The 16614-nt window shown below is 48.0% G+C and overlaps 1 protein-coding gene across 1 annotated transcript in view; it reads left to right on the plus strand.

The window, feature by feature from the left end:
- The window catches only part of LOC115097632 (fibrillin-2-like), a 421199-nt gene that overhangs the window by 389893 nt on the left and 14692 nt on the right, over window positions 1-16614 (plus strand). The window contains 3 exon segments of the mRNA XM_029613571.1: window positions 4034-4153; window positions 8873-8995; window positions 9691-9822. Of these exon segments, the coding sequence (XP_029469431.1) occupies window positions 4034-4153; window positions 8873-8995; window positions 9691-9822 (375 nt within the window).

The raw sequence follows: 16614 nt of genomic DNA on the forward strand, positions 1-16614 counted from the left end.
CCTTAGGAAACTCCTCAGGACATTATCTCTATCACTAGATGTTACAAATGAAACAAACAAGACACCTCTTGACTCTATCTGTTCCTCTTGTGAGGTTTCTAGAAACCCCGATAGGTCTTCTAAGGGTTAGTAAACTATTTTAACAAAGGAAATAAGAGGGAAGCAAAGAAACAGAGGAGCATAAAAAAAGAAACAGTGTATATGAAAGGACCATAGCAGTATATATATCAAATCAAGCCAGCTGTTGTACTGTGGGAACCAGAGATGATGTTAAGTTCTTCCTTGCATCAATAAACGATCTGAGCTGCTCAGGAGAGAAGATATAATTATAGAATGAATTTAAGTGACACATACATGGGTAATGTAGCATAAAGAAAGCACCTAAAGCTAGCACCTCCTGTCTAAGCACAAGAAACTGTCTTCTCTGTTCCTGAGTAATTCTAGATGAATCTGGAAAAATACGAACCTTCTGGCCATGAAAATCAGAATTAAGATTATGAAAATAGAGACATAACCTTACTTAAATCAACATCTGTACAAAGGAAACAGCAACGTAGCATGCTCAATAATTTCATTTCCAGATGTTGTAAGAAATTGAGATACATTGAAAGAAGACAGGTTAGAGCGTGAAGATATAGGTAAAAAAACCAGCCTTATTAATAGATGGTAAAACATCGACTGGCAATTTCAAGACATCCAAAATATATCTCTTTAAATTCATAATGGGAAGTTCCCCCATAATTTTGGGAAAATTCAGGAAACGTAGATTCAGACACCTGGATGAATCTTCTAAGAATTCAACCCTTCTGGAAAGCATTCCACATTCTTGTACCAAATTAGCTTGAATTGCAACCACTTTATCCAAATCCTGCTGGAAAGAGAAAATGTTATTGTCATGCTCACATATCTTCAAATCATGTAGAGAGACCAGTACATCCAATTTGGAAGTGAAAGAATCCAACTTCTGAGTAACTAAAGTCAAGTCCTGACCAAAACAAGACATCAGCTCCCATACTGAGTCCAGCGTTACCTCTGCTGGCTTCATGGTGGATTTCCGAGACTCACCTGAAGTTGGTAAAGCAAGGAAACCTGAATCGAGAACTGGAGAAATCTGCTCTACTCTTGAATCCAAGATAGAGATGCCCGAAGAGGAAACAGCCAATGGGGAGACAAAGATGGCCCCTCCAATGATGACAAAACAGACGCCAACTGCTCGACAGCCCTCATCTGTGTTGCAAAAAGGTAATCACTCTGTGCCACTGTGATCGATGAGGTAGAGTCATGTCTGGGTGCTGGCAGGAAGGCTTGAGCACGGGGGCTGAGGGAAGCTTCTCCCCCCAAAGAGACCAACACTCCTCCACTGGTGCTCTCAGGACCATACCACCCGAAACTTCAGGGGTAGGAGATGCGAAGGAGGTAACTAACTGATGCCCCTCAAGGTATAGAGTTTCAAGGGGAAAAACCCTAACCTTTCTTTTGCATTTAGGCGCCATATGGTAAAGGAAACAAAGTTAAGAAAACAAAGATATGGGGAGCAGCCTTCAGCGTCTCCGGTCATGCTGCCTTCTTGCTTCCCACCCAAGGTCATATTTTTTGTGGTGGTGACTTCAGCGTGCAGGGTCAGCGAGCTCCAGGCCTTAGTGACTTGTCCACCTTATACTAAGTTTTATCATGACAGGATAGTCTTGCATACACACCCTAAGATCCTGCCTCAAGTGGTGATGGATTTCCATCTTAACCAGTCAATCATCCTGCCAACATACTTTCCCAGGCTCCATTTGCACCAAGGTGAACAAGCCCTACACAGTTTGGATTGCAAGAGAGCCTTAGCCTTCTATCTGGAATGGACAGAAGCCCATAGACAGTCCACCCAGCTTTTCATTTCCTTTGATAGGAATAAATTGGGAGTTTCCGTTGCCAAACAGACACTATCCAATTGGCTAGCAGACTGCATCTCCTTCTGTTATGCCCAGGCGGGACTATATCTTGGGGGTCATGTCAAGGTTCATTCTGTCAGAGTCATGGCAACATTGGTGGCCCACTTACAAGCAGTTCCCGTGAAGAAGCTATGCAAGGCTAAGACATGGAGTTCTCTCCACACATTCGCATCTCACTACTGTCTGGATAGGGATGGCCAATGTGACAGTAGGTTCATCAGCCAGTCTGTCCTTTGGAATCTCTTTGAGATATAGAACACACACCACCAATGTAAAATGTTTTTGATTTAAACCCTCAAATTACCTCATTACTATGTAAACCCATATTCATATGACATTATAAATGTTACTGTGATTTACTACCATCCTATATATTTTAATTTGTTATAATCTATACTCATCTCCTTCGTTGCTAGACAAGTTACCATGTTAAATGTTACAATGTAAAACAAGGCAAGTTACCATGTTAATTGTTTCATGTAAAATAAGGCAGTCTCTGCCCTATTCACCGAGTTATATGTAAACCGATGTGATATCTCGATCGAATGTCGGTATATAAAAGCAAATAAATAAATAAATAGAACCCAACTCTCCCTGCCTAGGACCCATTGTTTGGGTTTCAAACTGTCTCCCCCTCTATTACCAACAGCACTGTGGTTGTTGTGCCCATTGGCAGCTGCTTGGTGCTCATTGGTCCTCTTTTGTGTTGGGGAGCAGCCTGTAGCTAGGGAGTACCATGTGTGAGGACTATCATCCTGCTTGTCCTAGGAGAATGCAGAGTTGCTTACCTGTAACATGTGTTCTCCTAGGACAGCAGGAGGTTAGTCCTCATGAAACCCTGCTACCCCCCACGTAGTTGGGTTTCTCCTTTTTTTTGTTTAATTTTTATCGTTATTCTATGTTATGAGATTGAAGAGGGACCCTGCGTGGATGCATGGAATAGGGCATGCTGGGCATGCTCACTCAAAGTTCCAGAAACTTTACAAATGTTCTCCCTTCCGGGCTCCATCTGATGATGTCACCCATGTGTGAGGACTAACATCCTGCTGTCCTAGGAGAACACCTGTTACAGGTAAGAAACTCTGCTTTCCTTTTGGACTCGCATATTTGCAGACTCATAGACTGATTGAAAAGGGTTGTGTTGTGCTCCTCCTCCCAACCTCTGCTTGATGCCCCAGATGCTCTTACAATGGCCCTGATGATGTGTACTATGATTTCTTATCCCCTTTCTGAATAATCCAGTCAATGCTGCCACATCTTCATTTCTCGGAATTGGGAGAAAAGCCTGTTTAAAAGCATTTTTGTGGCCCCAGTTTAAATATGGCTGCCCTACTTTAGCCCCGCCTCTCCTGCTGCACGATGGAAGATGAGCTCCTATTGGCTAAGCAAGGAGGGTGTGGCCAGGACCCTTGATACGTGGGGCAGGAACAGGCAGAGAATCATGGCAGCTCCAGACTTGTGCTGGACAGAGCAAGAATAGAAGATTTTATGTAGAAAAAATGTCCAGGTAAGAAATGCAGAAACATTGATGTGCCTACAAGGAAAGGTATTTTATTAAGCATTTAGGATGCATATCAAGGGAAGCTCTTATGCTTAGAATTAGGGATGTGAATCGTTTTTATAATGAATAGAAATATCGTACGATATTTCTTAATTCGTTATATATCAGGTAAAACAAGAAACGAACACTTTTCCCCCCGAATTTTCGTGAAAATCGTTTTTCGGGGTAGCGCGCGCGCACTAAGAAAAAAAACTTTTATTTTTGTTAATTTTTGTTATTTTTGTTAGTGCGCGCTACCCCGAAAAACAATTTTTTACTAAAAAAAAAAAAACAAAAAAAACGATCACACGATCCCGGAAGCACAAACGATCGGGCACCCGATGCACATCCCTACTTAGAAGGGCAATTTTCAGAAGCGATTGGACCTGTAAATTGGCTGTCTGGAAGTACTTATCTTGGCTGTGGGGATTCCTCCTGGATGCTCCCCTGTGCCTCTGCCCCCCTTGCCGGCTGCCAGGCACGGCTGGGGCTCTCTGGGCACATCCCTATATTCAAAGCTCACGCTGTTGTATCCTCTCTCCTTCCCCTTTGGCAGACACCGACGAGTGCTCCATCGGGAACCCGTGTGGCAACGGCACCTGCGCCAACGTAGTGGGCGGCTTCGAGTGCGCCTGCGACGAAGGCTTTGAGCCGGGGCCAATGATGACCTGTGAAGGTAAAAGCTCCAGCACCTCTCTCGCTCCATCTCAAGTTGTTATCCTGAGCATTTTGTGATGAAATATTAGGGGGGTGAGGTGGAGGGGGGTAGACAGGTTTTTTTTTTTGTGATGTACATGGGGAAAGGAGGCAGAGTTGTTTTATTCTGATGTTTGATTGGTTGGCTCATTTTGCAAATATTTAGGGGAAAGGTGGGGACTTTTGTTTAAACGGTGGGCGAGGAAGGGTTGCTTTTTTATTGTGATGTATAATTTTATCATCAGTTTTGTGAAAGTGTAGAAAGAGGGAGGATCGATAACACAGGATTAATGCTTATTTTTGTGTTTTTAGTTTGATTCTGTAACCCGCCTTGTGCTGTGTAACAGGAAGGCATGAAATCAAGCCTGAGAATGGGATGAATAAATAAACAGATAGAGAGATTAGAACCAGTGACAGTAGACAGGACCGCAGACTGCTGTCCATAGAGGGAGCATAGCACTGGCAGCAGTGCAACCTTCACACACACACACAACACAACAGGTATAGCACGGGCGGCAGCAGTGCAAGCTTCCCTCACACACACCCTGCCACATCCCAGGCAGCAACAGTACAAGCTTCACACACATAAACACAACTGGTATAGCACGGGCAGCAGCAGTGCAACCTTCACACACACACACACACCCTGCCAATCACAGGCAGCAACAGTACAAGCTTCACACACACAACAGGTATAGCACGGGCAGCAGCAGTGCAAGCTTCCCTACACACACCCACACACACACACACATACAACACACCCGCCAATCACAGGACAGGCACAGCCCAGGCAGCAGAGACAAGCTTCACACACACAACAGGTATAGCACGGGCAGCAGCAGTGCAAGTTTCCCTCACACACACCCTGCCACATCACAGGACAGGCACAGCCAGGCAGCAAGGACAGCTTCCACATACAACAGGTATAGACGGGCAGCAGCAGTGCAAGTTCCCTCACACACCCTGCCACATCACAGGACAGGCACAGCAACGGTACAGCTTCACACCACACAACAGGTGTAGACTGGGCAGCAGCAGTGCAATCTTCCCTCACGTACACCTACCACATCACAGGACAGGCACAGCACAGGCAGCAACAGTACAAGCTTCACACACACAACAGGTGTAGCACGGGCAGCATCAGTGCAATCTTCCCTCACGTATACCTACCACATCACAGGACAGGCACAGCACAGGCAGCAACAGTACAAGCTTCACACACAAACAGGTGTAGCACGGGCAGCATCAGTGCAATCTTCCCTCACGTATACCTTACCACATCACAGGACAGGCACAGCACAGGCAGCAACAGTACAAGCTTCACACACACAACAGGTGTAGCACGGGCAGCATCAGTGCAATCTTCCCTCACGTATACCTTACCACATCACAAGACAGGCACAGCAGGCAGCAACAGTACAAGCTTCACACACACAACAGGTGTAGCACGGGCAGCATCAGTGCAATCTTCCCTCACGTATACCTTACCACAGGACAGGCACAGCACAGGCAGCAACAGTACAAGCTTCACACACACAACAGGTGTAGCACGGGCAGCATCAGTGCAATCTTCCCTCACGTATACCTTACCACATCACAGGACAGGCACAGCACAGGCAGCAACAGTACAAGCTTCACACACACAACAGGTGTAGCACGGGCAGCATCAGTGCAATCTTCCCTCACGTATACCCTACCACATCACAGGACAGGCACAGCACAGGCAGCAACAGTACAAGCTTCACACACACAACAGGTGTAGCACGGGCAGCATCAGTGCAATCTTCCCTCACGTACACCCTACCACATCACAGGACAGGCACAGCACAGGCAGCAAGAAACAAGCTTCACACACACAACAGGTGTAGCACGGGCAGCAGCAGAGCAAAACACACACACACACACACACACCCTGCCACATCATAGGACAGGCACAGCAGAGGCAGGAAGAGACAAGCTTCACACATACAACAGGCATAGCATGGGCAGCAGCAGTGCATACTTCACACACCCACTACAGAACAGGTAGCTTCTGTCACACACATGCATATGTACACACATTCGCACACAAACACTGCCCCACTACAAAATGGGCAGCAGCAGTGCAAGCTTTCCCCCACAAATATACACAGTGCCTGTGACAGAATAGGTATAATAGGGCAGCAGCAGCAGAGTGTAAGCTTCACACACACACACACACACACACACACACAACACACTGCCCCAGCACTGAAGAGGTACAGCATGGGCAGTAACAATGCAAACTTCCCTCACACAAGCTGCCTCACAGTATCTTGAAGAAGATGGGGCAGGGGCTTAAACATACGAAAATCAATATTCAAAGCCATTTAGACTGATCATTTGCAAGTTATCTATCTAAATGGCAAGTTTTGCAATATTCAGTCACTTATCCTGCTAAATTATAGGTGCATAAAAAAAAGAGACGTACCAGGGGTGTTTAATTATCTGGCTAATTTAGTTGTTTTTGAAATATTATCTAATGTAATCCTTTTCTCTGGATTGCCACTGTTTCCAAGGGCACACAAAAGAATTTATCAGGGGTTGACTTCATAGTTCGCACTCCCTCTCTTCGACCCCCAAAGTGTGGGTCCTTTCTGTGGGGGTGAAGGCTGACCACCTTGGCAGTAAGGACGTTCCCTTGTGAGGTTGTTACCATAGCTCTTTGGGACAGGCACACTTACAAACCAGGCGGGACTCACTGGATGGGCGTTCAAATTAAAGTTTACTGGAATTCCTCTTCAAAGAATCAAAATAGATGCATAACATAAGGGGCCCGATATTGAAAGCACATTCAGAGCTCAGTTGCAGATAAGTGGGATTTCTCTGGTATCTGGCGGGCCTCTGAATATCAGCAGCCACTAGATTGCCGGACAAGTCAGTTAGCCGTTAGCAGGCCTGATAGTGGGTGGCACTGCTTAGTCAGATAACTTATTCAGCTAAGTCGCAATATATAGCTTTAGCCAGATAACTTATGCAGGAAAGATAATCCTGCCAATGGGCAGGTTTAACTTAGCTGGATGTTAACTTATCCGACTACGTAGCGCTTGTATGGAGATAGTCAGCGGCTTAGCCATGCCCAGGGGCGGATTGGCCTATCCGGGGATGGGCATCCCCCCGGTGGGCCAGTCGCTCTGGTCACGTGGTCTGCCGAGCGCGGCCGTGACAGAGCCGCACTCAGCAGACCACGGGGTATCTCCTGGGCCGGCCTGGGCGGCGAATCCCTGGGCCGATCTTTACCCGGAATCCGCCCCTGGCCATGCCGCTGAATATCCCTTGTAACTTAGCTGAGTAAGTCAACGGGCAGCTCTCAATTTTGGGCTCACAGTGTCCAGTTGCTTCGTGCCCCCAGATTCACATTAATCGGGATTTGAATGCTCTCTCGTCTGTGAATGTCTCCCTGCAGGCAGAGGCTAGGAACTGACTTGTCCTACATGGCAGTGAAAGACAAGGGTCCCACGGTGGCTGGGGTATCCTAATTTTGACCGGACCCTTCCCATAGTACATGGGCTCCACGTCGAATCCCAAACCTCACCTGGCAGTGTCCCGTGTCCCAGTAGGGTAGAAACTCTGTGGGATGTCTCCAGAGATTTTTTTTGCTCTCTTGATGTTTCTCTTCGACAGATTCAGTAGATGATGGCCCTCCCTGAAGGAAAGACCTGTACGGGAAACGGTCACTAAAAGTCTCCAGTTCAGGGCAAAAACAGGGGGCAGAAAAATTCCCCCTTTCCCAAAAGTGGGAAAAAACAAACTTGCAAAAACTTGAATCAGGATCTCTTCTCCCCCTGGAGGCTGCATTCTCCTCTTATGCAGGTTGAAAAGGTTGTCAGTCCCTCCTGACCACCCTGAGCTGGGGATTCTGCCTGCCAGGAATGGAAAACCAGAAAGAAAAAAAGCTTCTTAAAATAGCCCCCTTCCTTCCAGCCTTGTAACAGGAACTGGCACGGCCTGTGCCTCTCTGCTCCTATGTCAGCTGGGGGCCTAACTCAGAGATACACAGCCTTCCCTTCTGAAAGCAAACTGCGTCTGCCCTCCCCTCACATAGACTTAGCCCCCGCCTCGTGCCTCAGGGACATCCAGTTCCAGAAACTCTGGGGGAGGTGCTGTAATGAATGGTCTTGTCCCTCTGCAGCTCTATATACCCAGGGCTGGGGACTCGGGACATCTGGTGGAGACCCCCCCCCAGGGTGTCTCTGCCTCAGCTAAGTTAGCCAGATAACCTTAGGCCTGCTTCAGACGAGGTCTAAAGTTATCCAGCCTTGCCTGGGCAGACAACTTGCTACGTATCCAGATATCTTCAAAAGATATCCGGGTGAGTAGCACTTTGAAATAACCCCTCCTACCAAACTGCATTGATGGCCTTGCCGGGCCATGCACCCCTCCTCCCCCCACATCCACCCCTACATGATACAATTGCTCTGGGTCCCATCTCCCCCCTGACACTTGCAAAAACCCCTAGCAGGAGTGAGGTTCGGTAGTTCCTCGCTCCCGGCCCTTCCATTGCAGCTTCGGACAGGAGCTGTGCTGGCGGCGTAAGATGCCCGTGGTTTATGCTTCCCGTGCTGAGCTAACTTTGGCCAGATAATTTGTCCCCTAAGCAGCCTGCTGAATATTGGCCTCATGAAGTGCTGTACTTTGAGTGAGCTCATACCCAAAGGTCACGCCGTTCCTCTCTTTGCAGACATCAATGAATGTTCCCTCAACCCCCTGCTCTGTGCTTTCCGCTGCATCAATACATTTGGATTCTATGAATGTACCTGTCCCTCTGGATACACACTCAGGGAAGACAGACGGATGTGCAAAGGTAGGAGCTGAGAGGCTGATATTTAAAGATGGCTAAATGCCTCAATGTAGGTGCCTAAGATCCGGGCTGAAAATAGGTGCCTAACTTTAAGACATCTATTGATTCCCGAAAGTTTAGGCATCTAAAATAGGCACCCGCACTGGAAAGCAGTGCTTAGCCCCTGACTTTATTCCTCAGACCTGATCCCACCCAAATTTTAGGAATCTAGTAAAAATAAGAACCTAAATTTAGGGACTCAGCAGGGGTAAATATTCTTTTAGGAAGATCTAGGCGCCTAACTCTTAAAGTTAGGTACTACCTAGATATTTTGAAATTGGCCTCAGTCTTCTGCAGGCCTGGGAGCAGTGGATGGGGATAGGTGGGAGTCTGTGATGGAATTTGCACAGTAGAAGAGTTGGTAGTGATGGGTTGTGCCTAGATGAGTCTGGGTGCAGTTGGGTTCACGTTGATTTGGTGCTTGTGGGTCAGGGAGCTTGGAATGATGGGCTGTGGGTCTGGAGGCTGGGTGCAATGTGACACGGGTGGGCCTGGAGGCCGAGAGAGATGGAATATGTTTTGGATCTGGGGGTCTGCATGCAGTGGGGACTGGGAATCTGAAATGGTGATGCCGTGGGGAGGTAAAGGGGTCAACGTAGCGAAGGGTACTCGTGATCTGAAGGGTTGTCCGTGAATTTGCTGCTTGTGACCGTCTGCAGATCTGGACGAGTGCACGGAAGGTCTGCACGACTGTGAATCGCGGGGAATGATGTGTAAGAACCTCATCGGGACCTTCATGTGCATCTGTCCACCAGGAATGCAGCGCAGACCCGACGGCGAGAGCTGTGTGGGTAAGGACCACTTCTGTGTTTCTCATGGGGCACGTTTATACGTGGTCTGGCCTTCATCCAAGTGTCTCATAGCCGTTCATTCTGTCCCAACACCTATGTCCAAATGAAAATTTTTGGGGCCGTCCCCACAATTTTGATCTCATGCGTACTTTTGTAATTCTGTTGCCTCATTTGACAAAAACGTAACATTTAGGGATAGGTTTTCAATAAGCATCTAAGTGACAGAAGTACAGGGCACTTTTCAGCCTACACAGACCAACCTGATCTTCAAACATCAAAACTGCTCACAGATCTGTGGCTTGAAGATCAGGCGGTTGTGCAGCCAAAGAGTATATGCATACTTTACGTTATCTCACATGAGAGCATAAAGTACATAGATTGAAACTTAAATGTAAGCGCCTAGTTTCTTCCAGAACAGAAAGCAGCAGAGGGCTCTGAGGGCAAGATTTAGAAAACCTGGCTTGCAGCAGCCCCACCTCTCCTGATGGCGTGGCGTTTGGTTGATAGCACTGATGCAGGAATCTATCTATTATATGATACTCATAAAGGCGAATTTTCAAAAGCTGCACCGTGTAAAAATTTAGCAGTTACGCGTGTAAAATAGCATTTACGTGAGTGTATGCTATTTTAGAAAACCGAACATACACGCATCAATCAGGGTCCACAAGTAAATCTGGGCCAAGAGCATTCTGAGGAGGGGCCAACATTTACACGAGTAAGTTGCTATTTTTTAAGCATTGACACATGTAGATTTGGCCACTTGTTTGCATATATTTACTCCTGCTCAGTATCTGGAGGAAGTGATCGTGAAATATACTGACTGGGTGGGAGTTCTGGTGGTGAAATGAGATTTCAGGCCGAAGAGCCAGGAGGGTTTTGTTGACCTACAGATGGACTGGGCAAACGGGTACACTAATTGGTAAAACTGGTAATTTCACTGCACCCACATGATAGAAAATCTCCCAATTTATGTGTGTAAAAGCTGACTTAAGAGGTAGTAAATGCATCTAATTTATTCATGTTAAATCTACTTGTGAGTCACTTTAACATTAGATATAACAATACAGCGGGTATACCAGTTGTGCACACTTATCTGACTAAATTCTCACTTATCCAGCTTTGTAGCAGCTTTGATGTATTTAGCTGGATAAGTTCCAAGTTATCCGACTAAGTAGTAGCAGCACTTATCCAGACAAGTTCTGATTTATCCAGATAAGTAGCAACAAATCCTCTATTTAGCTGGATAAGTCTTAAAACATCACTTATCTGCTTAAGGGCCTGATTCACTAATGTTGAAATTACTCTCCTGATAACTTTGTTTTCCTTAGTGTAGACAGATGGACTCAGGACCAATGGGTTATATCTCCCCTGCCAGCAGATGGACACGGAGTCAGGTTTCAAAGATGACATGTAGCAACAAGCTCACACAAATCCAGTTACTACTGGAAATTAGCTCACCACTAATTTTAACTGTAGTCAAACCACAGGATACATCGCTATAAAACAGACAATCCCCCAACTGATTTTCTTCATATGCAAAATCCTTATAGTAAATTATATTAGTCCATATTGTTTGTTACCGAATAGTACTGGCACCACCTATGTAAATTATGATCCATATTCACTTGGATATTGGTGCACTATTGTAAACCGTTATGATGGTAAATAACTTAATGACTGGTATAAAAACTCTTAATAAATAAATAAATAAATAAAAAATGTCACCCTAAGTCACCCTTGCAGCGACCTCAGCCCTTCAATATTCTCTTCAAAAGCCACTGTGGACATACTATCGAAAAAACTTGAATAAAAGCGGATAACCATAAATGTACTCAACCAAATATAAACACTGAATCCCAATAAGATTATAGATGCCCTGATCTAGGGACTGAATGACGGCTTACCCGTAATCTCTTGGAATCGATATCCACTCCACGGATGAATCCTTGGCACTGTTCTTGGGCAACCAGGGATGGGATGCTGAATCCATCTGTCTACACTAAAGAAAACAAAATTATCAGGTAAGTAATTTCTCCATTTTCTAGAGTGTAGCCAGATGGACTTAGGACCAATGGGATGTACAAAAGATACTCCCGATCGGGGCAGGAGGTTGCCCACAAGCCGGTTAATACCGCCCTTGCAAACGTTATGGCGTCTCGGGCCTGTACATCCAGGCGATATAGAACCTGGAAAAGGTGTGCAAGGAGGACCACGTCGCTGCTCAGCAGATATCTACAGGGGACTGCAGTCTAAATTCCGCCCATGAGACTGCCTGAGCCCTGGTGGAATGAGCTTTAACCTAGGAAGTTAATGGCTTTCCTGCCTCCAACATAGGCTCCCGTGACCACCTCCTTAATCCAGCGAGCTATGGTAACCCACAAAGCTGGTTCGCCCTGCTTCCTTCCACCATGAAGGACAAATAGGCGGTCCTTCTTTCGGATCCGTTCTGAAACTTCCAGATATCGCACCAAAAGTCTACCGACATTCAAATGACTGAGGAGGTGGTGTTCCTCCGCATCCCTGTGCTTATCTAGGGAAAACAACCGCCCGGTTGGTCAAGAGTGGGAGAAAACTCTGCAAAGCCAATCTCACCACTCTCGTCTCAAGCCAATTGATAGACTACAACGCCTCCTCCTGTGACCATCGGCCCTGGACCGAGTGAGTGAGATTGGCATACTGCTTCCCAGCTGGTGAGACTGGTGCCCGTCGTCACTATCACCCACTGAGGCACCTCAAGATCCACCCCTCGCCTCAAGTGGTCTTGCACCAACCACCAGCCAAGGCTGGCCTTGGCGGACTCCAGGAATGGTTAGGGAACTTGGAACTCCTCTGACATTGGATCCCAATGGGACAACATCGCTCTCTGTAAGGGTCTCATATGAGCAAAGGCCCATGGAGCCAACTCCAGAGTTGACGCCATGGAGCCCAGGACCTGCAAATAATCCCAGACTGTGGGTACTGATACCGCCAGAAGGTGTTGAACTTGCAAATGCAGCTTGGTGGCCCTCTGATCCGGAAGGAAGACCTTGCCCACTCGGGTGTTGAACCAAGCTCCCAGGAAGTCCAAGACCTGAGAAGAATGCAAGTAACTCTTGGCCTGGTTGAAGACCCACCTAAGGGATTGCAAGCGATGCAAGATCATGTCTACTGCCTGTTTGCAGAGAGCTTCAGATTTCACCCAAATGAGCCAGTCGTCCAGGTACGGGTGAACTATAATCCCTTTCCTGCAAAGGGCTGCTGCCACCACCACCATCACTTTGGTGAAAGTACGTGGAGCTGTCACCAGACCGAATGGAAGAGCGCAAAACTGGAAATGCTTGCCAAGGGACATGAACCGGAGAAATCGCTGATGATCCCTGTAAGTACCTATGTGCAGATATGCTTCCGTCAGATCAAGAGAAGCCAAGAACTCCTCCTTGCGCACTGCCACAATGACCGAGTGCAGGGTCTCCATCCAGAAATGCGGTACCTTGAGAGACTTGTTCACCTTCTTCAGATCCAGAATTGGACGGAAGGATCCTTCCTTCTTTGGTACCATAGTAAATGGAATAACATCTCATGCCCCATTCCTCTGGAGGAACGGGCACAATGGCCCCAGGGATACCAGCCTATGGATGGTCTGATGGACTATTTGCCGTTTCGCCGGCAAGCCACACGGAGAGATCAGAAAGAGGACTTGGAGAGGCCGAGCAAATTCTAAAGTGTTGCCGTGAGTGATAATACTTAATACCCACTGGTCTGACGTTATCTTGACCCATTCCTCAAAGAAAAGGGCAGCTGTCCCCCAATGACCGGCACAGAGGAACGGGTCAGCTGCATCTCATTGAGAGGATTTAGTAGCTAAGGATTCCTGGCCGGGTCCATCTCGTCCTGCTCGCCGTCCCCAAAAGGACTGAGACCAGGGTTGAGACCTCCCCAAGGTTTGCCACTGGCCTGCACCACATGCTCTCTTTTGGCGAAAACGCCGCTGACTCTGAAAACAAGAACAGGTGGGAGAAACCCTCTAGGGCCTTTTGGCTTATCTTCCGGCAATTTGTGCACCTTCTTGTCACTCAGAGACTTGATTAGTTGTTCCAAGTCCTCACAAAGAGAGCTTTCCTTTGAAGGGCAGTGCACTAAGCTGCACCTTGGAGGAAACATCAGCCAACCAATTGCACAACTATAAAAGTCTTCTGGCGGAAATAGCTGACACCATAGTTCTAGAGGAGGTCCAAAGGAGGTCATATAAGGCTCCACCTGGGCCGACTCCTGAGGAGGAAGGTCCCTGGTACTCAGTAGTTGCTGCACCCATCTCAGGCCCGCTCTGAGCATGAGGCTACTGTAGATAGCCGCTTGGATTCCCAGAGCTGAGACCTCAAAAATTTGCTTAAGGTGAACCTCAAGCTTTCTGTCCTGGAGGGCTGCTACCCTGGCCACTGGAATAATGGTTCTCTTGGTGACCGAGGACACCAAAGCATCCACCTTCGGGACTTTCAATAGCTCCAGGGTTTCCTCCGGCAACAGGTAGAGCTTGTCCATAGCCCTACCCATGCAAAAGCCCACTTCTGGAGTGTCCCACTCCTGGACCATCAGCTGCTGGACCATCTGATGAAAAGGAAAGGTCTTAGCCGGGCCCCGCAATCCCACCAGGACAGGGTCCACTGTGTCCAGGTTGGGGTCATTCGGAGGGGCTGCAATTCCCAGTTCCACCAGGACATACAGTATGAAGGGGATTGAGTTTGTCCCTCTGAAAGAGGCGAACAACCTTAGGCTCATCCAATGGCACCGCTTTCTCCAGCTCCTCTCTCAGGTCTGCACTCACAAAAGGCAAAGAAGTCAAGAGAGGTCCTCACCCAAGCCCTGCCCTATCCTGGGCTCTGCCAAAGCAAGATCTTCGGAGGGGTTGCGAACGCTCCAGACCCGAACGGCTAGCCTGGCTAGCCAAATAGGCCTGGTGCATAAGGAGAACAAATTCGGCTGAAAAACCAGGCAGCCCCCTTAAATCCTCCTCCGGGGAAACAGGATAATCCTCGGGGAGCTCAATAATCGCAGCAGATCCCGTGGTGTGGGTAGAATAAAGGAGTCCTGAGGATCCCCCAGGACTCACATCTGCCGGCAATAGCAGGGGGGAAAGATCTCCTCCCCCACCCAATGTCTTCACAGCAGCCGAAAAAAAATTCAAAATGGCCATCGTTCCCATGCTCAACGGGAACGGATCAGCCTCGCTTTCCCTCCCGGTAGCCCTTCTACCCACACCACGGGATCTGGCTGCCAGACCTGCCGCCATGCTAGAAGAGCCCTCCCTGCCAGGGAGGCAGCGTGCAGAGAGGCCCATATGGGAGAGCCACAAAGTCGGCTCCCCGCATGCCTCAGATCTGACACCACGTGGCATGGCTGTTGTCACAGGAGTGTGCGCGGTCAGCGCCACCATCCCCCAGCCCAAAATGAAGCAGGAACCAGGAGCAATAACCGCAGTACTGCCTCTCAACACGGCTCAACCCCCGAAGGCACGTCACACTGGTACCTGCTGCCGCCACTCAGCCCTGCCGATTGTAAAACTAATTAAGGTTGGTTTTTTTAAGTAAGAGCTCTGGCAAGGAGGGCAAGGTGGCACCGGATCCCGCATGGGGAGAGAAGGGAGACAGACCACTGGCTATCACCCTCGGTGCTACTATAAGGGCGCTAGCTGGATCACCAACCCGAGCTGCCTGATGCCTACAACCAGGGAGGATAGGCCCCTAGGACCTGCCAACTCCCTTGGTGGACCGCTAAGCTTTTCTGGCCTACCTTGATAGCCTTATGCTAGGATCTTAACTTTATTTTTTTTGTATTGGTGAACCCCTGAAAAAAGGTTCAGAACCACAGGTTTTGCACCACTTCTATCTGCTGGAGGCAGAGAAATACTGAGGAGCTTCAGGTGGCACACCAGGTTAAGAGGGGGTGCCCTCAAAGCTTTCTCTGTTTCCATCTGCTGGAAGGGAGGCAAAACCCAGCAGTCTGGACTGATCCAGGTACGTACAGGGAACACCATTTTCAAGGTTAATAAATGCAATGAAAGACAGCGTAGTGGCCAAAGGCGGGCCCTGCAAAAACTTGCAATACTAAATTAAGATTCCCAAGTAAACCGGCCACCTTAGGGGTGGCCGAAGGTGCTTCACCCCTTTCAGAAAACAGGCCACGTTTGGATGAACTGTCAGGGAGGTTCCATTCACCTCACCCCTGAAACCAGGAGAGAGCCACTACGTGCAACTTTAAGGAGTTAAGGGCCAAACCTTTATTCAAGCCGTCCTGCAAAAATTCCAGAATAAGTGGGATTTTGACCACCCAAGGGTGGACAACTGCGTTCCTTGCACCAGGCCTCAAATACTCTCCAGACCCACACATTCGCTAGGGACATAGAGAACTTCCGAGCATGGAGTAAGGTCGTAATTACCTCTGCAAAATATCCTCGTTTCATCATGTGAGCCCTCTCAAGGGCAAAACTGTTAGACAGAATCGAGTTGGATCCTCGTGAAGGACCGATCCCTGCTGTAGCAGGTCCCTGTGCGGTAGGAGGCATAGGGAGTTCTCCACCAGGAGTCTCCGCATATCCACATACCATGGACACCTGGGTCAATCTGGAGCTACTAGTAGGACTAATCCCTGTGGTGCTTGATTCTGCGAATGATCCTGTCCAGCAGGGGCCATGGAGGGAAGGCGTGTAGCTACTTCTTCCGACCAGGTCTGAACGAGATCGTCAATCCCCAGGGACCACAGATCTTCTCCGACTGAAGAATCGGGGAACCTTCACATTGTGAGATGCAGCCAGCAAGT

The sequence above is a fragment of the Rhinatrema bivittatum genome, chromosome 8 (genome assembly GCF_901001135.1).
Source record: "Rhinatrema bivittatum chromosome 8, aRhiBiv1.1, whole genome shotgun sequence".
NCBI lineage: Eukaryota > Metazoa > Chordata > Amphibia > Gymnophiona > Rhinatrematidae > Rhinatrema > Rhinatrema bivittatum.